Below are 26,772 nucleotides of genomic sequence, written 5' to 3'. Positions count from 1 at the left end.
TCCGGGTACTTTTTTGTCACAATGTTTTATCCCGAATACAATGAATAATTGTGTTTGTTTTGCAATTAATTAAAAATATATTCTTGTAAATGAATTGTACTTAAAATCTATTATTTTTTCTTATATTCAATGGAAACAATTATAAAATTAAGCACAAAATCATTTTTAAAATGATCGACACAGTGCTATGCTTCAATGGGCATCAACTTAACTCGTAAAGAGAAAAATTTAAAAATTCTATAGATATATTTTTTGCATTGAAAATGGATTAGTAATCCTCAGTTGTGCGAACATAGTCCAGTCCGGAAGGCAATGGCACCTTTTCAAAGCCTTTTGGGAACAATTTATTTGCCTCATCATCGGTGACCTCCGGTTGAATCATGACCTTATTGCCAGGCTACATATAAATACAAAAAAATATTGTAATTAAAAAATTTAAAAAATTAAGTAACACAATAACTTACAGTCCAATCGACGGGCGTGACCACAACCTTTAGCTTGTAAGTTAATTGCAATGAGTCAAGGCTGCGCAGAATCTCACTGGAATAACATAAATACACATTATTTATTTTTTTTTATTTATTAGATTCTTCAAAAATACAAATATCTACCAAACAAATTACTCACTCAACATTACGACCCGTAGCAATGGGGTAGAACATCGACAGACGCACTTTATGGTCAGGACTAATGATGTACAGTGCGCGTATGGTTTGTGCAATAACGGGATCGCGTTTCTGATCCTCGTCCAACATGCCAAAAAGTACGGCCAAATCACGGCGTGGATCGGCTATAACAGGGTAGGGGAACTCTTCGGGTATCTCTTTGCAATATGATTGGATGTCTTTCACCCATTTATTATGCGTTTCTATGTCATCCACCGAGTGTGCCAAGCATTTGGCATTGCGCTTCGTAAACTCTGGCAGTCGCACGGCCATACGCGCCAGTTCTGTGGTGCAGACGGGTGTAAAGTCCGAGGGATGCGAGAATAGTATCACCCAACTGAGAAGTAATCATAAGTTATGGATTATATTTTATAGATACTAGTTTATATATAAATAAGCGAGCTAGATTTAAACTTATAAAGATTATGTGTATGTCATTCCGATAACACAGTTATTCCGATAAACTATATGAAGCGATATCTCATTTTCCTAGAGAAATAGCAAGTGTGTAGATACATAATTGAGTTTAGTATATACGATCAGATAATAACTTCACAACAGTTTTCTTAAGCGAGTTTCGTCCAGCTTTTTAAATGAGATACATATACTCTCAAGCGCATTAAAATCCAGTTATAAATCTAGGATCACGACAAATATGCCGCCCGATCACACATTTCTTTCAGTTCCGTTATTAACAGGCTACTTATCGTAACGATTGCGCCCAATTTCGCTCTGTTAAAGCGCTGTAAAGTCTTTATCGCGATCTTGCGAGTTGACTCTGTTCATTGTTCTCACTCTCTTGTGTCGTTCTCTATCTCTTTCACAAAACTCACAGCAATTTCACATTCAGCGCTTGTTGTACCACATTTTGTTTACATATATACATATGTACGTATGTAGATAATTAGTTTCAATAAGTAGTTTGGTTTCAAACTCATCTGAGGAGCATGTATACACTACAAAATAGTTAATACTTGCATAGGAGACCGACCGTAGCTGTCGCCACAATTAGCATGCGGGCCGGGATTATGAAAATTTTCTACTTTAGGCACAAAACAAAACAAGTTTTGTTAGTTCGCTGGTATCTCATCTCCATATACACATGTATGTGCGCTATGAATATACATTGAGACAAAAAAGTACCCGAAAATTGTACATATAGATATAAATCTACAAAATATTTAATTATTCATCAATATTTATTGCGACGCCTTCAAAGTAATCCCCACTAAATGTAATAAGTACACTAATGCCAACGATTCTTCCAGTCCTCGAAACACTTATCATAAGCACTTTTTGGTATGGCCTTCAGCTCCTTCAGCGAATTTTGTTTTATCTCTTTGATCGACTGAAAACGGGTTCCACTGAGCGGCAATTTCAGTTTGGCTAACAAGAAAAAATCACATGTAACCGAATCTGGTAAATACGTTAGTTGATCGATGGCATTCATGGCGTGTTTGGCTTTAAATTCGGTCACAATCGTGGCTCGACGCGATGGTGCATTATCATCGTGTAAAATCTGTGTATTTTCTTTCACAATTCCGGTTATTTTCGACGGATGTTAACACGAAAACGCTTCAATACGGCCAAATAGTACTCTCTATTGACCGTTTGCCCCTCCGGAACAAGTTTATGATGCAAAAAATCACGAATATAGCAAAAACAATGAGCATCACCTTGAGTTTTGAGCGTCTTTGGCGTAGTTTCGGCTCATTTTTTCCTTCCATTCCGACGATTGTTGACTTGTTTGCATGTCAAGCTCACAAATCCATGTCTCAAAGGCATTTATAACACTCTCTATGAATGTGGTATCGAAAATCGCACGGTCAAGCATGTTCAAAGAGATCTCTTTACGATATTCTATTTGAAAAAAATTCAGTTTTATCGGGACGAGTCGAGCAAGAACGCGTTTCATACCCAAAAGATACGCCAAAATCATTTAAATGAAGTCGCAAGAGATGTCGAACCTTCTTGCCATCTCTTTAACACTTGCCTGACGATTTTCAAGCATCATATTCTCAAGTTTTTTAATACATAATTTCATCAGTTGAAGAGGTCGCAGTTCGTCCAGTGCGAAGCATGTCTTCAACGATCTCTCGACCGTCTTTGAAGGGTTTGTACCACTTGTAGACTTGTGTTTTTGATAAAACTGTATCACCGTAAGCCTTTTCCAACATTTGCAACGATTCGGGACACAAAAGTTGTTTAGAAATACACAATTTGAGACAAATTCTTTGTTCGATATTTTTATCCATTTTAAAAATCGCAACACACCACTGAGATAAACCGACATAAACAGCAACATATTTAGCATACTAATTAAGGACAGTCCTACCAACTCAGCAAAATACATTTTTTTTTTTTTTGAAATATCATTTACTTGAGGAATTTAAATACAATTTCCGGGTGCTTTTTTGTCACAATGTAGATGTACATATGTATGAATGCCGATACGAAATAGAATTATCATAGCATTTTTAACTGCATGAGATTAAAATTCATATCATATTCATTACAATTGATAGCGTTGAAAAACTATATTCAATATATACTATATACATACAGATAAGTTGTTTATACGCTTATTATTATAAGCACTTCATCGTTATAGTTATATATACTATATATTTATTTATACCAAATTTTTTTCACACTTTCTAAGGAACTTTGTTTATATGTACATATATATTTTATTTTTACTTATTTTTTTCACTTACGAATCGCCCTGCCACTCGAAAAATCGAATTTTTCCCTTGGTGGTTTCAGCTTTGAAATTCGGCATTGTCGCACCCAAACGCATTTTCAATTTTTTTTTTGTATTTATTGATTTTTTAATGATTTAAATTTTAATCACAAACTTTCTTGCAGCAATCACCGACGCACATATACCCAAGTGCACAAGTCTCCACTCTTTCTTCACTACTAAATAATTTCCCAGCCTTTTATATGCCGCTGTCGGCTTCATATTGTAAACACGCTCTCATATATTAAATAGTTGTTCATGTAGTGCCTGTGAGAGCAGATAAGCTATGGTGCTCTTACTCAAATAAGCAGATGAGTTGTTATCAGTGAACAGATTATATGCATTGGAGATAACTACTCACTTATTTACGAGCAAACAAAATGTAAAACAGAAGAGCTCAGCTCATCATGCAAAGCATTTATATATACATATATGTGTTTTTATTATTTTTATATTTTTTATCATCTATATACACATATATATATGTATATTTTTTATAACGTCTCAGATGATTACTTTTGAGTGTTACAAACTTAATAAACCATATTCAGCGCATACAATTTTTTCTCATTTTTATAAGAGTCATTTGTCCAGTAAGAATTTCAGAAGAAGCTAAAATGTCTATAAAAAAACTTGCTTCCATCGAAGGCAGCAGTTATGTCACTTTATTGAGTTATCCGCTTACACTCTTGTCTCAATTCAACTCAATAACATTGTTGCTGCTTTTACAAGTAAATATATTTTACAAGAGAGTGGCGCTCAAAGAGAGCAAGCACGGAAATGGCGAATCGAAGACAGCAATAGTATATGCTAGCGCACTAAGCGAAATGCCTCAAAGCCTTAAGTTCACATGAAGAGTCGACCGAGCACACAGCGCCGATTGAGCGTGGATCAATCGATCGTTATGCGGCACATTCCAGAGTTTCAAACGCATGCACACATACATACATACAGATACACACGCAATCATACATACATATACACATATTGCATTGCTCTGCTTGTAAGTGGCTCCTAACACAATGTATGCCACCATCACCGGGCAGCCAAAGCGAAGGCTGTCGAACAGCACATGTACTATGTACACAATAACAAAAATAACAACATGCACAAGCAATGAGGGTACTTAAGTGCTAGAAGCGACAATCGTGAATGCCTTTTCGTTTGCTCTCGCGCTGAGACTGACTTACTTAATCGTTTGTGTGTATGTATGTGTGTGTCAATGTTGAAACCTTTTTGAGTTTTTTTTGTATACCCTGAACAAGGTATAATACTTTTGTCACTGTTAATTTTATAAAATATATATATGTATATCGTCACCTAAAATGGAAATTAACGTAACATCACTTTTCATAAGTTTACAGGCGAAGAAAAATTCATATAATAGAAACCGCTCATATCAAAACAAAATTTTAGTTTCGGTTATTAAGTGGTTATGTATTGGTTATATATTGGTTATAACTGACAGCGGGATGTTAAAATTGTATGTAAGATGATGAAAAAACGATATATTATAAATCACTCATATTGAAACAAAATTTTAGTTTCGGTTATTAAGTGGTTATGTATTGGTTATATATTGGTTATAACTGACAGCGGGATGTTAAAATTGTATGTAAGATGATGAAAAAACGATATATTATAAATCACTCATGTTGAAACAAAATTTTAATTTCGTTTTAAGTGGTTATAATATATTGGTTCTAAGTTATATATGATGAAAAAACGATATATTATAAATCACTCATATTGAAACAAAATTTTAGTTTTGGTTATATATTGGTTATTTATTGGTTATATATTGGTTATTCATGGTTATATATCTGATTACTGGAGGTTAAAATTTTATGCTAAATATATAATATGATATAGTCAATCGTAAGCAATAAAAACTCAATTTCGATTTTTTAATGATATCTAGTTTTGCATTTCAGGTGACGACATATACATAACTGATCAGCGTTACGAACTAAGTGTAGTTAGCCATATATATACGCGAACTAATCGCTCAGTTTTTGAGATATCGGTGTGAAATTTTGCAAACATTCTTTTCTTCCCACGAAACTGCTCATTTGCCAAAATCGCCGATATCGGGCCACTATAGCTTATAGCCGTCATAGAAACTGTACGATCAGAATCAAGTGCTTGTATGGAAAATTTTTTTATTTGACGAGATATCTGCACGAAATTTGGCACATATTATTGTTAAGGTCAAAGGTAGCAACTCTCAACAAATTGTTGAAATCGAACCACTATAGCATATAGCTGTCATACAAACTGACCGATTAAAAACAAGTGCTTGTATTAAAATGTTTTTTTGTGTTTTTTTTTTTGTTTTTTTTTTGTGTAGGGTGTTCCAGTTTCGCTGCAACCAAATTTAAAATAATTACCTGTTTTTCGTTGCGTTTATTGCTTTTGTTGTTGCCATTCCAATGTTATGTGCCTGAGGGCTCTCCCAGTCAACTTAACGTACTGCTGAGCAGTTTGCTACACTCTACGCGTTTGTTGTTGTTTCGTGTGTTATGTTGCCTGTTGTTTTGGTTGTTATTGTTGTTTCGTGTTTTTCTTAGTTTGTTTTAGCCCACCATTTGTTTTGGTCATCGCCTCAGCATAGTGAGTAGAGCTAACACTGATCATCGTCCCAGCATATTTAGCTCTTTCGATACCTCAATCAACAACAACTATAACACATAATGCAAGTAATTCTGCGTAGCCGTGTCGACCGAACTATTACACGTAACAATGTTTCACCTGAAATCCATGTAAGTACAACGAACTTGTTTATATCTTCCGCTCTCTTCTCAATATTATCGCGATATCATTACTGTTTGCATTGGTGGTTGATAGTGGAAGGTGTTTGCTGACATTTTCAGTCGATAAATTTTGTAAAAATAATGTTGCAGTTGCAACAACAATAACATAGGCAAGTGGTGATACCACAAGAAATACAGAAGACCCTGAAAAATTCGCACGTACAAGTTGTTAGTTGTGAAAAGCGAAGAAATTCTGCAAGAAATATCGCTCTTTAAACGCTGCGCCTTTTCAACTTTCTACAACCATCTCACCATCTTTAAGCTTGTAGTTTAGCTTGTCGTCTCTTAATGGTCCAAAACAGTAGCCAGCATGCTGCTATCTCTTATCAGACCCCTTTTATCCATGTTGAATGCCTCTGTAAATATTTTCTGTGTTGTATGTGCATTTAAACGCTGTTAGTTATACCAGTTTTCATCTCAATCAGCTTTTTCAAGTAACTTTTTGTTACTCAGAGCGCGTTGAATTCATGTATGAGTGAATACATTTAAAAACGTTATATTCGAAGATGAATGAATAGTACATTTGTGTGTTTCTCTCAATAAACACTTAAACTGAGATTATTGAGTATTGCATTGAACTGGCTCAAAGAGTCCATAATTCTACGATATACAAGTCTGTTACCACTTGATTATGAATAACTTTTCATGTCAATCACTCTCTTCTCAAATAAAATCGAAGAGTTAGTAAACAGTGAGCTTGTTTCTGACACTCATACTGCATGTATCAAATTCTCAATAGCTTTATGAAAATTAATTGCTAAGGTTTTGTAAGTATTTGATCATCAAGAGAGCTTAGCTGATCTAATTTCCAATTTTTTTGTATCTAAATCCGAGTTTAAGTAAGTGTTTGCTTTTGAAAGTCTATCTGTCTGTATATATGCGAACTAGTCATTCAGTGTATGAGATATCGATCTGAAATTTTGCAGAAGTCCTTTGCTCCTCAAGAAATTGCTCATTCCAGTGAATCCCTGATATCGGACAACTATAGCATATAGCTGGCATACAAACTGTATGATCGGAATTAAAGGCTTGTAAGGAAAACTTTTCCATTTGACGAGATATATTCACGAAATTCTGCAGAGATTATTTTCCATAATAATTCTATAATCTACCAATAGATTGTTCAGATGAGACTATTATAGCATATAGCTTTCATATAGGCTGACTGAACCAGCTCATGTCCTTGTATGGAAAGATTTTCCATTTGGCGAGATATCTTCACAAAATTTGGCAGAGATTATTTTCCATGATAATGCTATAACCTCCCAACAGATTGCTCAGATCTGATCACTAAAGCATATAGCTGCCATACAAACTGACTGAACCAGCTCAAGTCCTTGTATGGAAAGCTTTTCCATTTGGCGAGATATCTTCACAAAATTTGGCATAGATTATTTTGCATAACAATGCTATAATCTCCTAACAGATTGTGCAGATCAGACCACTACAGCATATAGCTGCCATACAAACTGACTGAACCAGCTCAAGTCCTTGTATAGAAAGCATTTCCATTTGGCGAGATATCTACACGAAATTTGGCAGAGATTATTATTTGCGACAGCACTGTAATTTCCCAACACATTCTGAAAATCCGACCACTACAGCATATAGCTGCCATATAAACTGATCAAACAAAATCAAGTTAAAGATCTTTTTATACCATTTTATGTTAAAAGAAATGTGCCTCTGAAGGTTATTATAGCTTTGTTGCTTCTTGTTAATGGCCTGTTTAACAAAAAACCTTGATTCATGACTTTTTGCTGTTAAATTTCATTAAATTAGTCTTCATAGACCGCTGTAATCGCGTACGTTAAGTGCTCTTCCACCACACCAAGCAAGTTGCAACTCATGATTTTCTAAATTTTCTCATCAAAAAATATTTATATCAGCTAAAAATATTACACAATTTGACCACTTACACAATGTCACGCAAATAAACACAGCTGTCGCAGTCAAAGCGTTGAAAGTTCGTTGCTTAAGTCTTTTGTTAAATTCAACCAAGCCAAGGTTTTCACAAAAACAGTAAATAACAACTAATTTATTAACGTTTATCTACATTGTATGCAGCTTTTCACTCACTTAAACGCATTATAATTATTTAATAACTGTGCCTTGCCCGCTCTTTAGCTCTTTCAACGCTCAACTCAGCTGTTTTTTCGCAATTTACAGTTGTACATTTGCTACGCTCTTCAAACAGCAACACCGTTGACAACACCACAATTCACCACACTCAAACTACCTTCATAAATACTAGCTGTTATTCACCAAATCACCAAACAACATCAACAACAACAACACATAGAATGTGATCGAACCAAACTCGTTTGCGCCATCGACGCTTTGGCAAATTTAGCTGCAGCAGCATCAGCGCTCGCTCCTTCCAGTCAGTCTCATTTCGTCTGCGCTACAACGCTGAGTGCGTTTTCTAGTGGTGGTTAAGTGAACGTGACTGACGTGCGACAGCAACCGACGGTATAAGCGCGGCCCCGAATAAAATCAATAGTTTATGTGTATATATAGATATATATAGCAAAATTTGTGTAAGCTTGTATGTGTGTGGCTACATACTTGTGTTGGAAAAAAATAAAAATATATATGTATGTGTATGTGCGCGTGTATATAGCATATATTTGGCTCTAAGGCATTCGCGTGTTTGTGTGTGTGCGGAGTTTTGCAAACCCAACGAAACGCAAGCCAAATGAAAAAGTGCATAAAAATGCAGCAGCAGCAGCAATAATTGTCAGCGACAACAACAACAACAAAAGCAGTAACAGCAGTTGCAAAAGTAAATGTAAGTGCTTATAAGTAAAGCTCGTTAGTGTTGGTGTTGGTGTATATAACTATATAAATTAAGTGGATAGAAATATGTGAATGCAGCAGAAATAAGAAGAAAATAATACATACATATGTATGTATGTATGTACGTATCTTCGAGACCAACTGTGTTAAAAGGTAAACGAAAATATAAAACAAAGTGCCAGAGCCTAAACAACGTTGGAAACAACAGCAAAGGCAAAGTGAACAAGTGAAACAGCGCATGAGCGCACGAAGTCGTTGGCGTAGCGATCGTGTTGCCTGCTGGAATTTAAGTACGTGTACCTGTGTGTGTGTGTGTGTTTGTAAGGCATATGAAATATGTCTCTGTGTTGGTGCATTTTTCTGTTTTCGCTATGCGTTTGCGTGGAGAAAATATTCAAATGAGCACAAAATTGTTGTACTCACGCACAACAAATGCGCCAACAACAACAATAAGCACGATGAATGCGTTTCTGTGCATGTATTTGTTGCAAATTATGCATTTTATGCGCAATTGAAACGAAAAAACATTAGATGAAACGCAAAAGTTTTAAATAAAATGTTAAAGTGTTTATCTGTGAACTGTAAATATTAAATTAAAATCATTGAGTAGTCTGCGCGTGGCGTAAAAACTTCGAAAATGCTTCAGTTGCATGAAGCTAAATGAAAGTTACAAAAACCTGTTATATAGTATGTGAGAAAATTATGACAAATTATAAAAATATTTACATTTTTGCCAAAATTTAGCCAACCAAAGTTTAGTGTTATTGAAAATATGTAATATAAATAATATATAATACATATGTAATGTACAAAAATATACATGCCACCAATGCCATACACTGAAAGCTTATGCAGCGCCTTGCATTTTTATGGCTTCAGCGTGTTAGCGACATGGCAATCCCAATAAGTGATCATGACAAAACAAGTAACAACAACAAAACGAGTTTTTTTGGAAAAGTGCATGCTTAAATGGAAATCAAGTGTGAAAGGAAAATATGAAATAATGTGTTAATAAGTGGATATATGTGGCATACGCAGTAAAATATAATTTTAAACTAAATGTTGGCAAATAAAAAAGTTTTTCGTACAAAAACTTGGTTTTAATCGCTCAGTTTACATGGCAGCTATATGCTATAGTTATCCGATCTGATTAATTTGTTCGGGTAATAGTATAGTGTTATTTTAAGCAATGTTGCATACCGAATATCACGTGGATATATTGCCAAATAAAAAAGTTTACTGTACAAAAACTTGATTTTGATAAGTCAGTTTGTATGGCAACTATATGCTATAGTTGACCGATTTGAACAAAATATTCGAAAATTGTAGCACAGCCTTATAATATTCTTTGTGCAAAATTTTGTAAAGATGCTTTGTCAAATAAAAAAGTTTTCCATACAAAAACTTGGATTTGATCGACCAGTTTGTATGGCAGCTATATGCTATAGTGATCCGATCTTAACTTTAAACCCGGAAATTATAGTGTTGCTCTGAATAATAATCTGTGCCAATTTTTGTGAAGATATATTTTCAAATAAAAAAGTTTTGTATACAAGAACTTGGTTTTGATCGGCCAGTTTGTATGACAGCTGTATCTTCTAGTACTCCGAAATGGACGGCTCTGACAAATAAGCAATTTCTTGAAAAGAAAAGTATACGCACAAAAATTCACATCACTAATAATTCATATATATATTACCCATTCCGAAGATGTTGGAAGAGTGTGCTGCCGCTATTTTGGAGAGTTATACCAAGATTTTAAATACTGAAGCTCTCCATCAACACTAGCTTCCGGCTACCAGACCAGTGGATTGTATTTCAAGGAACGCTGGCTACTATCAAGGCAGCAGTAAATGTACAGCTCCAAACTGCCGCTTCCTTCGGAGAGGTGTGCATTCACTACGATAACAGAGCAGCTATACTGAGCTATTGAAGTCTCTAAGCTCACTTTCCAATGTCCGCCATGCATATTTCCATAGGCTGCATGTAAAAGAGATTGTGTTTACGTCGTCTAGTGGTTCGTCTCCGTAAACGCATTCAGGACCTTCTGCTTTTCCCATATTGTACAGATATTTTTCGGAAATACCAATGAGCGAAGAGCAACTGTGTTAAGTAGTAGTTTACCTCGCCGTGTTTGCTGCTGTGCCACATTTCTAAATCTTTGATTAGTTTGGCAGTTCGTCTTCATTTGTGCTCCCTTGTTCACCGAGTTTAAGTCTTTGCTTCTTCACCTGTTTTGTCGTGGACATGTATACTTATTTTTATCCGTCCTTTTTCCATAACCAGATTTGTCTTCTATCCTTTGCGAGTCGACTTATCATTAGCACTTTCACTAGCCGATTCAAGCCGAGGCGACTCTCAGAGCTGCTATTCTCTTCAACATACAAGTATAATACTTACAAGCGGATATGCGATATTTGCCATAAGACCTGATAGTCATATTGGCTTAATTTTATGTATCGTGCTAAATTTGAGCCAAATACGTCAGTTTGTTTTCGATTCTTAAACCGTGGTATTTCAGACAGAACCTTCGTTTGTATAGTTTCTGAATGAACTTGCAGTGGGATGTGCTTCCTAGTAAGCAGAATCAGTTCAGTTTTGTTCTTAGCTGGACTAAAGCCATGTGAACTTACGTATTACGAGCTAGCCTTCCACAAATCCAAGTACTTATCCCTGCGCCGCTTCAGAGGTGATTTCTTTTCTTTGAAGGTCATCCATTGTTCCTCGTCTTTAAGATATCTTCGTATTATCGTTCGGATTTTGTCCGCCTGAGATTAAAATATGTCGGTAAGCACATCTTCGGTAAACCCAACGAAGTGAGACAGATTGATATTGACAGGTTTGGAAAATTATTATTATTTATTTTAAAGTACAAAATGTGTGAAAATAATCATAAATTCAGGACCAATTCACTTTTGCTAGATATGACCACCTTTTGCCTTAACTATGGCCTTGAGACGGTCAAAAAACGAATCGCAAGCTGCCCGAATGTGACTTGCCGCTATTTTGGCCCACTCACGGACAATGGCTTTCTTCAGCATCTCGAGACTGGTGTATTTTTTACTTCGGACCTTGCTCTCCAAAATGGCCCAGAGAGAATAATCCATTGGATTCACATCTGGTAAATTCGAGAGCCATTGTGTGGTCGTAGTGAAGTTCTGAACGTTTTTCAGCCATTCTTGGTTCACTCGCGCTTTGTGAGACGGTGTTGAGTCTTGTTGAAACGTCCATGGTTTGCAGCCTCCAGAACACTTTCCCGATAATATGTCGCATTTACTTTGACGTCAGGCTCGATGAAAACAATTGCAGAGCGCCCATCTGCGGTGACAGCGGCCCAAACCATTATTTGTGGCGGGTGCTGCCTCCTGGTGGCCAACCGATGACTTAGATTCTCGTATGAACGGTCGGTCAAGTAAACCCTATCGTTTTGAGAGTTTACGAATTGCTCAATTGGAAACATTTTTTCCTCAGAAAACACAATGTTCGGAATTTGGCCGCTTTCGGCCAAGCGAAGCAACTGCTTCGCTCTCTGAAGTCTTACTTATTGCTACTTCGGTGTGAGATCATGGCCCTTTTGGAACTTGTAAGGCTTGACCTTAAGCTCATTTTTCAATATGCGTCGGATGCTGCGGTTGGATATTTTCAGTTCTTTAGCCATTTGATTGGCACTTCGTCGTGGATTTCGCTCAAGTCGCTTCTTCACTTTCCGAACCATCTCACGTGACGTTGCAGTCTTTTGATGACCACCTCCATGACGTTTTGCGATGCTGCCAGTATCATTGTAACGAGTGATGGTGCGATAAACAAAAACATTATTCACATTAAGGTGTTTGAGCTCACGAACAATTGCTGGCTGTGATTTTCCAGCTAAATATAAAGCAATCACACTATTACGTTTGAATTCCATCGCTGATCACTTTTTTTGCGTTCACTTTTGGCAAAACGCTTTTGTAGACTTGTGAACAATACTCCAAACTGTCATTCAGCAAATTTATGAACAGCTGATTCCAGTGCGACAGCTGCGTGAACGGCCTGAAGTTGGTTACACTTCGAGTGCCGGATGACTATCCCAAACCGGGGGGAGCTTTCGTTGTTCACTATAACACCCGAACATTTTTATTGGCTCTAGTTATATAACAGATTTCTTAGTCGGTCTGTAATGTAACATATATAGTAGGTTAGGGGAACCGTCAGAATTTTCAGTATTATTTTCGTAGAACTTACAAAGTGGTGAATGCTTTGTAAGCAGATCGTATAGAAAACATATGGGTAGGTTTCAACGCAAACTCAAAGTTTGCTCTCAGCTGGCTCACCCATTACAAAAACTTGACCTATTTGTCGACTAATTGTATTTAGTATCTAAGTATCTAAATTTTTATATAAATGATCTGAATCCTGTTCTAAATTTTCAGTGTTTAAAATCTTCTCAAATTTATAGATTATGTAGAACAGACAATGATTAAAATGATTCATGTATCCATTTCCCACTGCTACGAAGATTTTCAAACATAAAAATGTAAGAAAAAGCGCTATTGATCCAGTCTTCAAACCTACTTTTTATAATTCAGACCAATACTTGGCACGCTAAAGGGTGTCGGCAGGCTGCCAACTACTACAAATACGTTGGCCAAGTAAATAAAATCCAAAAAACAGAAATGCTTGCAGTTAGAAGCATTGCATTTGTATAGAAGAATAATTAGCACAAAACCGCACCAGTTCGCAACTACTCCATTTTCATTGCACGATCGGTGGAAATGCCAAGCACTCAATTACTAGCAGTAAATTATCCACCTACGTTTGCTAAAGTTAGAATTAAAATTCGAAACGTTTACATTTACAAATTTGCCAAGTTAATTGGCTTCGTACTTACATTTACCGTTGTACCAATTGTTGGACGGTTTTCAGTTAAGAGCTTGTTCGATAGCTTGTACAGGGCGATAAAACTTTGATTGCTGCAATAAAAAAGACTAGTATTTATTGCACTAACCTAGGTTATCGGTTATAGGGAAGCTGTTTTTATGTGATTCAATCTGTAATTTTTATTTGATTTAATTTGTAAAATACTAAAATTAGAATAAACTCGTATATATTATACAAGTAACAGTACAAAAGTACAGAAATTGAGTAATAAAGGCAAACATATATAAAAACTAATGGTTTGAAATGAAAATTTACTTGAATGTTTAGATTTGAGTAAGTTATAGAACAAAATATGAATTTTCTGCCAATTTTCGAAATATACATTGTGACAAAAAAAGTACCCGGAAATTGTAAATAAAACGCAAAATATTTAATTATTCATCAATATTTATTTTTTCGCCTTCAAAGTAATCCCCACCAAATGTAATACACTTATGCCAACGATTTTTCCAGTCCTCGAAACACTTTTCATACGCACTTTTTGGGATGGCCTTCAGCTCCTTCAGCAAATTTTGTTTCATCTCTTCGATCGACTGAAAACGGGTTCTACGGAGCGATAATTTCTGTTTGAAGACCAAGAAAAAGCCACACAGATTCAAATCTGGTGAATGTTGCGTTTTATGCATTATCACAATTGTGGCCGTTTTCGACGGATGTTCTCACGGAAACGCCTCAATATGAGCAAGAGTCCGTCCGGAACAAATTACTGATCCACCAAACCACGAATATCGAAAAAACAATGACCATCCCCTTGAGTTTTGAACAGCTTTGACGTGGTTTTTTGATTTTGGATAGTTTTTTTCCCCTCCATTCCGCTGATTTTAGACAAAATTCAGCTTTATCGGAACGAGTCGAGCAAAAACGCGTTTCTTACCCAAAATATCCACTAAAATTATTCGGATAGAAACGCGAAAGTTGTCGAGCTCTCTTGCCATCTCTCTAACACTTGCCTGACGATTTTCAAGATCCATTTCCTTCACTTTTTTAATATTTTCATCAGCGGAAGAGGTCGAAGGTCGTTCAGAACGAGGCATGTCTTCAACGATCTCTCGACCGTCTTTGAAGGTCTTGTACCACTCGTAGGCTCGTGTTTTTGATAAAACTGAATCACCGTAAGCCTTTTCCAACAATTGCAATGACTCCGCACATTAAATTTGGTTGGAAATACAAAATTTTAGACAAATTCCTTGTTCGATATTTTTATCCATTGTAAAAATCGCAAAGCACTACCGGAGGTGTACCGACTTAAGCAGCTGCTGTAAATGAACTGGTTGAGAGATTTATTTGTAAGTTCCAAAATGTCAGTGTCTTTTAAGCGTCCAAAATCCATACTCTGTCTAGTAGATTTATTAACCAGTAAGTTTTCATCATTAGAAAGTCTGTCTAGGTATCTTGCTTTGCTGATTTCGTCTTTAACAAAAGTTGCATTTAAGCCTTTACGACTTTCAAAGTTGCTTATATACCAAAGAGCACTTACAATGCTTCTTAAAGCCTTAGATTGATATCTTTGGAGGATTTCAATGTTCGTTGTACTCGCCGTCCCCCATAACCGCATTGCATACGTCCATACTGGTTTAGGGATTGACTTGTAGAGTTGAACTTTATTTTCATGACTAAGTTGTGATCGCGGCCCTAAAAGCCAAGGAAAGCACGATTATCTTACTTAAGAGTCCAAAAAACTCTCAGGATCCTCATCTAGTTATTTGTGTTTCTTTGTTGAACCAGGTCTAACACAATTGGCAAGATTCAGTTGAGTATAATTTCAAATACCGTACCAGATAATCCCATGAGTCACTCCATCTACCGACCCCGTTGAACTCGTTTTTCATTTCAAGTCCATCCAGCACAAATTGAACACAATTTTTTATCTTTTCGGAAAGCTTAAACACAGAAGAAATCATTAAGATAGCATAAGCGATACTTATAGCAAACACCTTTCCCAAGACAATCGGGTCCACAGAAACGGAACGGAATTCAGCAACACTACAGCGATGAACTTAAAAGTCCAGCACTTTTTTTTTGATTGTTTATAGTAACTTAAAATATTCATCTCGGCTAAAAAACGGAATTAAATCGTGGACATTTTTTTGCCGATTATTTTGTTACTATTTTCGACGTGGATTAACTCAGCAACAGTGCATCGATGAACTTAATTCAGTTTTTGGTGAAGAAGCTCCATCAGAGACCAGTGTTTATCGATGATATCGTAAATCCAATAGATGTAGAAGATCGAAATTCGTGAAGGTCGTCCAAAATCAGTTCTTGTTCCGGCAGTGTTGATGCTGAAGCTTCTGAAATAATAGTCACTTATAATATTCTTCACTTTCAATAGAGTTGAAAGAAGACTAGGACGTAATTAAAAACCTTTGTTTCTGAAACTAAGTTAAAAACAAAATCAAACAATATGATCAAAACAAAAATGATAAAACAATAGCGAAAAACAATTAGCACAACGAAATTGTTCCTTTGCTTTTCATGCATGCAGCAGCTCAAAGCGGAGTGACTGGTGAAAGACAACCACAAAACCAACAGCAATTACAAGAGACTGTAAACGAATGCAATAAAACTGAAAACTACAACAAGTTGTCCTGTCAAACAGCAGAAAACACAAAAAATTGAGGAAAAACATAAAGTTGTCTGCCAGCAAAGCTGCTCGGTAACCTAGTCGCAGTCGGCAAAGCAGCAGCAGTTGACAAGCAGCAGTCGGTATGTGGCAGCAATAATACGAACAATTGTTGGTTGTAAAATGACATTTTTGCTGCTGCCACTGCCAACAAATGAGTCGCCACAACTTTGACGGACAAATTACATGTCTCTCTCTCTCTCTCTAGCACTCTCGCTGTCTCTATCACCAAAGCATTACAACCGCAGGCGCTTCCATTCACCACATTTTCAACACACGAGCAGTAGCTCTCACTCCCGGATCATATTCAATTTTTTTCTTAAAAACTTTTACTGGGATAAAATAGCTAATCTTTTTTAATTCCCAAAAATCGTCTCTTTCCAGTCTGTCACCCTTAAGTAGTTCCGAAAATTTTGTTTACTTCCTCAATGAGCGCTTTTCAGCATCAACTTTAGCACCACACAAGGCGAACACTAAAAGCCAACAGCTGTTTTTGTTATTGCTGTCTTCTTAACAATCGATATACTCGCTAGCAATCGGCTAAAACATTCGCAATTTTGCGTAATGGGGTCAACAGCAACTGCGTTGTTAAATGAATGGTTTTGAAATTGCTTTCAGGTTTTGTCAGCATGTTCAACCGTTGTTTTTGTAATAAACAATTACAAATACAATTACAAGTATATTGTTTGATTAATCCTTGGTTGTGCTACTAACAGAAATGTTCACTTTAAGGCCTACTGGTGGGAATAAAATTATATATAATTATATACACAAAGATTTTTATCAGTGCCGCTCTAGGATCATCTCTTATCTCTGGTATTTAATTCAAACTCATTTGCCAGTTGCGGCTTTGCGTTCTTAAATTATTTTCTTCTGTACGCATATTTTTCAAGAGCATGTTATTCTTAAAACCTCAGTGTTCCATTGAAATCTTCACATTCCCGCTATTTTCGCTGGCAGTTATTTAGAACCCTAACTGGAATTAGGTATTTATGCTTCAATATTATGGAATGCCGAGCCAAATATATGGTGATCCATTTCGAAGTTCTCTACTTTTTTAAAGAAAAAGCACATACACTTAAATTTTTATGGGAAATGTTTATTATCATTTGAAAGAACATTCTTTAGCATTTATTTCATGAAGATTATCTCTTTCAAATATTGGTCGCGGCTACGGCTCAGATGGTCCATCCGTTGAGCCTAGTTTTCGATGACTCATTCGAGCATTTTGATTAATAACGGGTGACTAACACGCGCAATGTTTTGCTACAAGGCCTGAGTTGAAGCGAGATTGTCCACTTAGACTTCAGGCTTTACATATCCCTACAAAAGTCTAACGGTGTGATATCACGCTATCACGGCCAATCGACCACCCCAAAACGTGAAATTAGTGGCTCTCTGAAGTATTCTCTTAATAAATCCATTGATTGATGTAATGTGTGGCACCGTCTTTTTGAAATCTAATGTCGCCGAGATCACGAACTTCAATTTCGGGCATCAAATAATCGGTTATCATGGCGCAATAATGGTTGCCATTGACGGTCACGTTCTCACCGGCATCATTTTTGAAGAAATATGGACCGATGATTCTACCGGCTCCTAACCATACCAAACCGTTGTTTTTTCTGGATGAAATGGCAGCTCTTGAATCTCTTCAGGTTGCTCTTCGTTTCAAATGCGGCAATTTTGCTTGTTTACATACCCATTGAGCCAGAAATGAGCCTTATCGCTGAACAAAATTTGGCTCGCAAACATTGGATCTTCTTGGAACTTTTCAAGAGACCATAGAGCAAAGCGATGGCGCTTGGGAAGGTCGAGCGGCTTTAGTTCTTGCACAAACTGTATTTTGTACGCTCTCAATTTAAGATCTCGATGTAAAATGAGCCAAGTCGTTCCATAAGTCTCCACGATCTTCGTGTACACACTCAACTACAGCTGCTAAATTATTTTCACTGCGTGCTGGACGTGCTCTGTTTGGTTGAATATTATCCAATAATGAATGCTGGGTCTCAAGATGGGTGATGGTGTTGCGAATAGTATGGTCAGCAGATCCATTATGTTGACCATAAGTTGAGCGAAACGCACGAATTACGTTCTTTACAATTGTTCAGGCGTAAGTCTTTCCATAACGAAACACCAAACAATATTGACACGAATCACTCGTCAAAAAAAGCTATTGAAAACGATAACTCTACTTGGATCAACCGTTAGTAGCTGTAAGTCTATAAAAAAATGAAGTTTAACGTCGAAAAAGTTAAAAAAACACTGTTTCAAAAGCGGTCTATTGTCATCAGAAAGATAGCAGCGCATTTTAACAGCTTTGCTGGATTTTGTCCAAAATCTTCCAGTTGACCCGAGTAATAGTTTCGAAGATACAGCCTTGAGAACTTGTGCGCTCGGGGCTAGCTAGGCTTAGTGCGACGTCTTTAAACGCGTTTTTCTCGAAACTTTGTTTTTGAAGTCAGTTGGTGAGATTTCTCGAGAACTACTCGACCGATCTTCATAAAATTTTACGCAGGTCTTAGAGATACAATTACAACTATTTGGAAAAAAAATGTTGTTAAATTTTCACTGAAATTTTTATTTTTTTGTAAAAATGTCTGCCAAAAATTCAATTTTCAGTTATTTTTCCTTGGTTCAAGTTCTAAGTTAAGGTTTTAACTAAAACATGTATTTTTTCACTTTAGATGATCCTATAAGGAGTTATCCTGCCAACGCGAGCGCATTGACCACTTTACGATAAACATCAGCATTTGAAACGATTTTTTTTTATTCCAATACGATCGGAAACACATAAATATCTAGCAATAATAGAGCTACCCCTTCAAACTAGTTCTATGTTTTCACCTTTATTGTTTTGCATTTTTTACATCTTGGCAACTCTGAAAGTATATTTCTTGCCTACTCTTAACATGAATGCTCCTTCACAGTGCAGGCATGCCAACAGCGAAACTCGAGTAAAAGAATTTGGCGAAAGAGCGACATAAAGCAAACGGCGAGTGGCACACAATGCAATGTCAATACATTTATGCATTTTGCAATGCATATGCACTTACATATACACATATATACATATACCTATTCTATAAGCAACGGCATGCATTTATCAACTGCTATCGCCGCCGTCGGCTCACTACTACATACGAGCACATGCATACATGCACTGTATGTGTTCATACTGCTATGTTGTGTATTTGCGTGTGTGTGTGTGCCTTTGGCATTTTTCTGGTTGTTGGCAGCAGCAGCGGCAGCAACATGTTGGAATGTTGTCGCTGCCAGTTACATGGCATTTGCTTTTCTGCTACTCTTCTGTTGTCCGCTACAATACATATCATTGTTTTTATTGTTGTTTTGTTGATTACTTTAGACATTTCTTATGCGTTAGCTTTACATTCGATTTTCATAATCCATTTCCACGCTTCTAATTTTGCTTTCCCAGTTGATTTTTCAACTATATTCATTTTTTTATTAAATCGTGAAAATCATAAAAAATCAGAAAAACATTTGATAATAGTTTTCTCAAATAAATTTCGAGTTTTAAAACTCAGAAATATATCAAAAATAATTTGATAATAGTTTTGTTAAATTACGTATAGAAATTGTATTCAGAATTTCAAAAGGTACGTCGAAGGATTACAGTTCATGACGATCTAGCGGCAGTCGCATATAAGGCAGCTTACGCTTAAAAGATGATCCTTACTTCTAGTTGGCGCTTCTGACAAATGCATATATTCTCAAAGCTGGTTAAAGAAGGACCACCAGACCAGAAGCCAATATAAAACCTTCAAAGGAGCAGTTGTTCCAACCGATGTATTATTGTATTATCGTTGAGAGACAGATGGCAAACAACTGGTTTTGTACTACTCAGAATTTACTGTTCCGCGTTTTTCTAATGGTATGATTGCCACATGTACAGTTTTTCAAAAAAACAAAAAAAACAACCATATACTAGACAGTGCTTGGTGCGCCAACAACTTTTGTAGATGCGGCTCATCTTGAAACACCCATACGGTCGACTGCTGTTCACTCTCGGACTCTTATGCGTAAATCCATGAATCCTATTACAATTTCATAGTCGTTCGATATAATTCTTTTTTTGAACTATTAACAAATTGTGTATAACCAATGTGAATAAAGTTGCTTCACAGTCAAATTTTCAAGCAATATTAATGTTTTTTTGGTCCCACTAATGACTTTAGTTTGCTCAATTCCACGATAGGTCACATGAACAGCTGATGCGATCTCGATTGAATTCACTATGTCACCGATAAACACTGGTTTTTGATGGAGCTTCTTCCACAAAAGTTAAATTAAGTTCATCGCTGCTGTTGCTGAGCTAATCCACATCGAAAGTAGTATAATCGCTTCCAAATGTTCGCCAATTAATTCCATTTTTTCCGAAATGAATATTTTAAGTTACTGTAAATAACTCAAATGCGCTCTTTTACTGTGATCTAAATGAATTTTTAATTTATACTTCGCGTGTATTTCGAGTCTGTAAGTTGGTAGTATCGTTAGTGACATCTTTGCTAAGTTTTACGTCAAAATATTCATTAGTATTTGAGATACGCGTTGTTTCGTAAGGCTCTAAAAGTGAATTCTTCGATTTTTACCATGTCTGAATTTATTGAACAAAGAAGTGCGATAATGCATCATCTGATACTGCTTTGGTTATTGGAGATCGAAGATGGCGTGATGGCCATGCTATGATGACTGGAAAATTCGTTGCCATAAGTGTATTGCAGCGGGAGGGGATTACTTTGAAAGAGATGAAATGGACAAAATTCCTGAGTGTGTATAACGTCAAGCATGTCAAACTTAACAATTGCCAAATTGCAACACTAGGGTTACCAAACCCCGAAATATAGCAGGCAACCTACGTAATATTGATTTCGGGAATGACTGTTAATGTATCGTCACATATTACTTGAACTAAATGTGTTAAATTAGCCACGGCGAATATCGCATTCGATGGAACGATGAGCTATACGAGATATACGACGACATTGGCATAGTTCAGCGAATTAAAAGACAGCGGCTACGCTGGCTAGGTCATGTCGTCCGTATGGATGAAAACACTGCAGATGTGAAAGTAGTACCTGCCAGGGAAAGCAGAGGAAGAGGAAGACATCCACTCCGTTGGAAAGACCAAGTGGAGAAGGACCTGGCTTCGCTTGGAATATCCAATTGGCGCCACGTAGCGAAAAGAAGAAACGACTGGCGCTCTGTTGTTAACTCGGCTATAATCGCGTAAGCGGTGTATACGCCAATTAAGAAGAAGAAGAAATGTCGCATGTCCATAAGACATAAGTGAATGTTTTACCATTACAACAACATATCACATTAACCTACCAACTAAAATAAATAAATAAATGCCTACCTAATATAATAAAGTTAAATATATATTTAAGCATATTTTATAGTTGACGAAAAAGTACCCGGAAATTGTAAATACAACGGAAAATATTTAATTATTCATTAATATTTATTTTGTCGCCTTTAAATTAATACCCACCAGATGTAATACAATTATGCCAATGATTTTTCCAGTCCTCGAAACACTTTTCATAAGCACTTTTTGGGAATGCCTTCAGCACCTTCAGCGAAGTTTCTTTTATCTGTTCGATATACTAGAAACGGGTTCCACGGAGCTGCAATTTCAGTTTGAAAACAAAAAAAACTCACACGGAGCCACGTCCGATGAATCTGTTCATTTATACTGCTCGCAACAATGTTGCTAACGAGAGTATTATAGTTTTGTTCACATAACGGTTGTTTGTAAGTCCTAAAACTAAAAGAGTCAGATATATATTATATATACCAAATTGATCAGGTGACGAGTAGAGTCGAAATCCGGATGTCTGTCTGTCCGTCCGTCCATCCGTCCTGTCCGTCCGTGCAAGCTGTAACTTGAGTAAAAATTGATATATCATGATGAAACTTGGTACACGTATTCCTTGGCTCCATAAGAAGGTTGGAAGGAAGAAGATGGGCAAAATCGGCCCACTGCCACGCCCACAAAATGGCGGAAACCGAAAACCTATAAAGTGTCATAACTAAGCCATAAATAAAGATATTAAAGTGAAATTTGGCACAAAGGATCGCATTAGGAAGGAGCATATTTGGACGTAATTTTTTTGGAAAAGTGGGCGTGGCCCCGCCCCTACTAAGTTTTTTATACATATCTCAGAAACTACTATAGCTATGTCAACCAAACTCTATAAAGTCGTTTCTTTCAGGCATTTTCATATACAGTTTAAAAATGGAATAAATCGGATAATAACCACGCCCACCTCCCATACAAAGGTTATGTTAAAAATCACTAAAAGTGCGTTAACCGACTAACAAAAAACGTCAGAAACACTAAATTTTACGGAAGAAATGGCAGAAGGAAGCTGCACCCAGGCCTTTTTTAAAAATTGAAAATGGGCGTGGCGCCGCCCACTTATGGACCAAGAACCATATCTCAGGAACTACTAGACCGATTTCAATGAAATTCGGTATATAATATTTTCTTAACACCCTGATTACATGTACGAAATATGGGTGAAATCGGTTCACAACCTCGCCTTCTTCCAATATAAAGCTATTTTGAATTCCATCTGATGCCTTCTCTGTATAATACGAGTATAAACATTAGGAACCAATGATGATAGCGGAATAAAACTTTACAAAAATACGGTATTTGAAAAATATGTAAATGGCGTATTATGAAATCTCGATTATCACTTTACCTTGCGAGAGTATAAAATGTTCGGTGACACCCGAACTTAGCCCTTCCTTACTTGTTAGCTTTAAATTCGGTCACAATCGTGGTTCGATGCGATGGTGCATTATCATCGTGTAAAATCCATGAAATTTTCTTACACAATTCTGGTCATTTTTGACGCATGTTCTCACGCAAACGCCTTAATACGAGAGAACTCCTCCGGAACAAATTCATGATACTTGAAACCACGCATATCGAAGAAAAGAATGAGCATTGGTATATCAAAAATACCCACTAAAATCATTCGAACGAACTCGCTAGAGATATCGTGCTCTCTTGTCATCTCTCTAACACTTGCTTGATGATTTTCAAGCACCATATCATTTACTTTTTTGATATTTTCATCAGTTGAAGAGGTCCAGAATGAGGCATGTCTTCAACGATCGTCTTTGAAGGCTGTGTACCACTGTAGGCTTGTGTGTTTTTGAAAGTGAATCAACGTAAGCCTTTTTCACAATATATGTCTACAGAAAGTGTATATTAAATGAAGCGTATATTTCCTAACGCATCAATTAAGATATTTCTTGCTACTTGCTTTCAATATTTTAACAATAATTTTATTTTTTTCTACTTTTTTACAGTTGTTTCAGTGCAATAAATTCGGATATAAGCGCGGGGAAGTTTAAAAATTTTCATAGAAAAATTAACGAAGACTTTAGTGATCTAAGAAAGTTGTTAACGAAAGCCTTAAGATACGTGATTTCTATAATTTGTGCCCACTGTGGCACCAAAAACAGCAGGAACCAACGAATATTTTTCCAACTAAATTTGAAAATAGGCAGCATGTAAATCAAGGTGAGTGAAAGCATTGTAGCAAACTTACATAAGACAAAGCGTACTATACTGCAGGCCATAATGTCGCTTTATGTTGAGAAAAAAAGTAAGCTTTATCAAAACTCTACTAGAGCTACATTTGCAAAAATAAATTTAGTATAAAATCCATTAAAAAGATACTTAAAATATTTCGTTTTATTTTGTTTATTCAGCAAATGATTCCGTTTATGTAATTTATTAGTATTTAGATGGATGAAAACCTCACATTAAATGTTAATAAAATATTATTTATTATAAAATTAAATATTACATAATCGCATCGCCTAAGCTAACCGCTTTAGCATGGGTGTGGAACCGCATTCTGTAGACAAAATTAAAAACCAAAAACAACAAAGCACTACGACTCCGGTGCCTTGTAGCGAGCGCACCCGCTGCGTTGTGAGAAAAATTAAATTGAAATTTGCACGTAAATAGTTGAGACATTAACTCATTTTAGCAAATGTTAGCAAAATATCTATACAAAATCATAATAAGAAAATAAAAGCGCATTGGCGTTGACAATGTCAGCCACAGGCACAACAATGGAACCAACCCAGAACACAGGCAGAACAGCAGGCGTTCAAACAGGCAGGCAGACGGCAACCGGCAACCGGCAGCCGACAGTCGGCAGCGGCAATGCAGCAGTTGATGTCATATTCATGACAATTTAATAACAATTTCGTGCCATTTCGTCATGCCACAACTAAGTGACAAATAGCAAGCAAAGATGCAAATGCCTGCAAAGTTTTTGCAAATGTCTTGCACAAACTGAAATTAATTACCACGCGACATACATATTTGCTAAGTGAGCTCACTGTCAGTGAGAAATTCGTTTTTAATGGCTTTCGGTTTCGTTTTCACTAACTTTTCACTTTTTTAATTGAGAAAAAATTTGAAAAATGTGAACTTTTGCATTTGCGTTGAAGTCTCAGCTAATAACAAAAGACTTAAGCAACGAACTTCATGGCATTTAATTTTTAAATACAGATATGTACATACATATATCATCACCTAAAATGCAAAATAACATAACATCACTTTTCATAAGTTTACAGGCGAAGGAGAAACGATATAATAGCAACCGCTCATATTGAAACAAAATTTGAGTTTTGGTTATAAAGCGGTTATGTATTGGTTATATATTGGTTATATCTGACAGCGGAAGCTGAAAATTTTATATTAGATATTTATATAATGAGATAGAGTGAATCGCCAGCAATAACAAGCTCAGTTACTTACAATTCCTGACTCATTTCCAGGTCGAAATAACTGCTAGAGGCAAAAAAAATTAAAAAAATGTTGCCACATGTTTCGATTTTAATTGAATTACACATATGTCATATACAACTTCACTTAATTTCCCAATTTTATTATGTTATTTATATCGTTGCCACTTAATTTTACTAATTTTAAATATAAAAATATTTTTTAAAATTTAATTTTGAAATCTTTGCAAGTTGATATTATTTTTTTTTAAATATATTCAGGTTTCCCAATTTTATTATGTTATTTATACCGTTGCCACTTAATTTTACTAATTTTAAATAAAAAAAATATTTTTAAAGTTTAATTTTGAAATCTTTGCAAGTTGATATTATTTTTTTTAATTTGTCTACGCTATAAATGATTTGAAAAAAAAAATGGGGTTGCCACCTGGCTGGAAATGATAAAAAAATGTAAAAGTTTAAAAAAAGAAACTATGCAAATCACTGTAAATAATTTTTTTATAAGTTTCAGTTGAAATATACAAGTGTTGCCACCTTAACTATATGTGAAATGTGTATGAATATACATAGTATATGTATGTATGTACATAATTGAAAAAACTAAGAAAAATAAACTTTCTGACTTAATAAAGATTTTTTTTCAATTGTTTTTATGTCGTTGCCACATAATTTACTAATTTTAAATATAAAAATAATTTTTAAAAATTAATATTAAAATCCCCCTAACTAAATTTTGCAAACTGTTAATCTGTTTTAAATTTTTCTATATTGCATATGCACGAAAAAGTATTGTTTTGCATCATAAAATATTTGAAAAAAATAAAAATAAAAAGTTAGGGTTGCCACATGCCTCAAAATAAGAAAAAAATTCACAAGGTTAAGGGTCAAGCTATGCAAAGCAGTTCAGATAAATTTTTTTATAAGTTAAAATATATATTGGACTAGTGTTGCCATCCTAACTAAATTTGAAATATGTATGAATGCAGTTATAATTAAAAAAAGAACTAAAAAGAATAAATTTTCTAATTTAATACAGAATTTTTCACAAATCTATTTTTCCGGCGTTGCCACCTTTTTTCTAATTTTTACATTTTTTTAAAAAATCTTAAAATTTCCAAATAATCATTTTTCGTATAGCGAAATTATATTAAAATACTAATATTTATTACTTCATTACAATTTTTTAGCGATTCGCTTTCATTCAGCACTGCAAACCCGCGCTTTCATATACATACATACATACATATACTATGCAGTGCGCGCTCGTTGCACAAACAGTAGCCAATACCGTTCTAATTACAGTTGTTAATTAATTTTCCTCCCTTTTTTGTTAAAAATCGTGCATAATTATTACAGGTTTATGGGTGTTTTTGTCATTATTGTTGTTATTAGTTGTTGTTA

General features: G+C 35.6%; 2 protein-coding genes across 4 annotated transcripts in view; one reads left to right on the top strand and one right to left on the bottom strand.

Moving 5' to 3' along the window:
* Nucleotides 1-26,772, top strand: part of LOC126762743 (F-box/LRR-repeat protein 7) — a 346,320-nt gene that overhangs the window by 281,649 nt on the left and 37,899 nt on the right. The window contains exons 1-2 of one of the 3 annotated variants that reach the window (XM_050479734.1): nucleotides 8,627-9,012; nucleotides 23,914-24,127. The gene's annotated coding sequence lies outside the window, so the exon portion shown is untranslated. Of the gene's footprint in view, nucleotides 1-8,626; nucleotides 9,013-23,913; nucleotides 24,128-26,772 lie in introns of those variants that run through there. The other 2 variants (XM_050479743.1, XM_050479753.1) reach the window with 2 other exon arrangements.
* LOC126762862 (peroxiredoxin-6-like) lies at nucleotides 49-3,596 on the bottom strand. The gene is made up of 4 exons (XM_050479906.1): nucleotides 3,383-3,596; nucleotides 628-1,002; nucleotides 465-540; nucleotides 49-397 (listed from the first exon to the last, which is right to left on the bottom strand). Exons 1-4 carry the CDS (start codon nucleotides 3,463-3,465, stop codon nucleotides 269-271), a joined length of 663 nt encoding a protein of 220 aa, XP_050335863.1. The 5' UTR covers nucleotides 3,466-3,596; the 3' UTR covers nucleotides 49-268.

Source organism: Bactrocera neohumeralis, chromosome 2, assembly GCF_024586455.1.
Source record: "Bactrocera neohumeralis isolate Rockhampton chromosome 2, APGP_CSIRO_Bneo_wtdbg2-racon-allhic-juicebox.fasta_v2, whole genome shotgun sequence".
Lineage (NCBI taxonomy): Eukaryota > Metazoa > Arthropoda > Insecta > Diptera > Tephritidae > Bactrocera > Bactrocera neohumeralis.
The sequence above is the reverse complement of the archived record's forward strand: the minus strand, read 5'-3'. Positions and strand labels throughout refer to the sequence as shown.

What these genes read in the sequence shown, in the direction of transcription:
- LOC126762862 (XM_050479906.1), bottom strand. Translation starts at nt 3,465, where the DNA reads ATGCGTTTGGGTGCGACAATGCCGAATTTCAAAGCTGAAACCACCAAG. An exon ending in GCTACGGGTCGTAATGTTGA is followed by an intron (nt 541 to 627) that starts GTGAGTAATTTG and finishes ATGTTATTCCAG; the next exon opens with TGAGATTCTGCGCAGCCTTG. An exon ending in TCACGCCCGTCGATTGGACT is followed by an intron (nt 398 to 464) that starts GTAAGTTATTGT and finishes ATTTATATGTAG; the next exon opens with CCTGGCAATAAGGTCATGAT.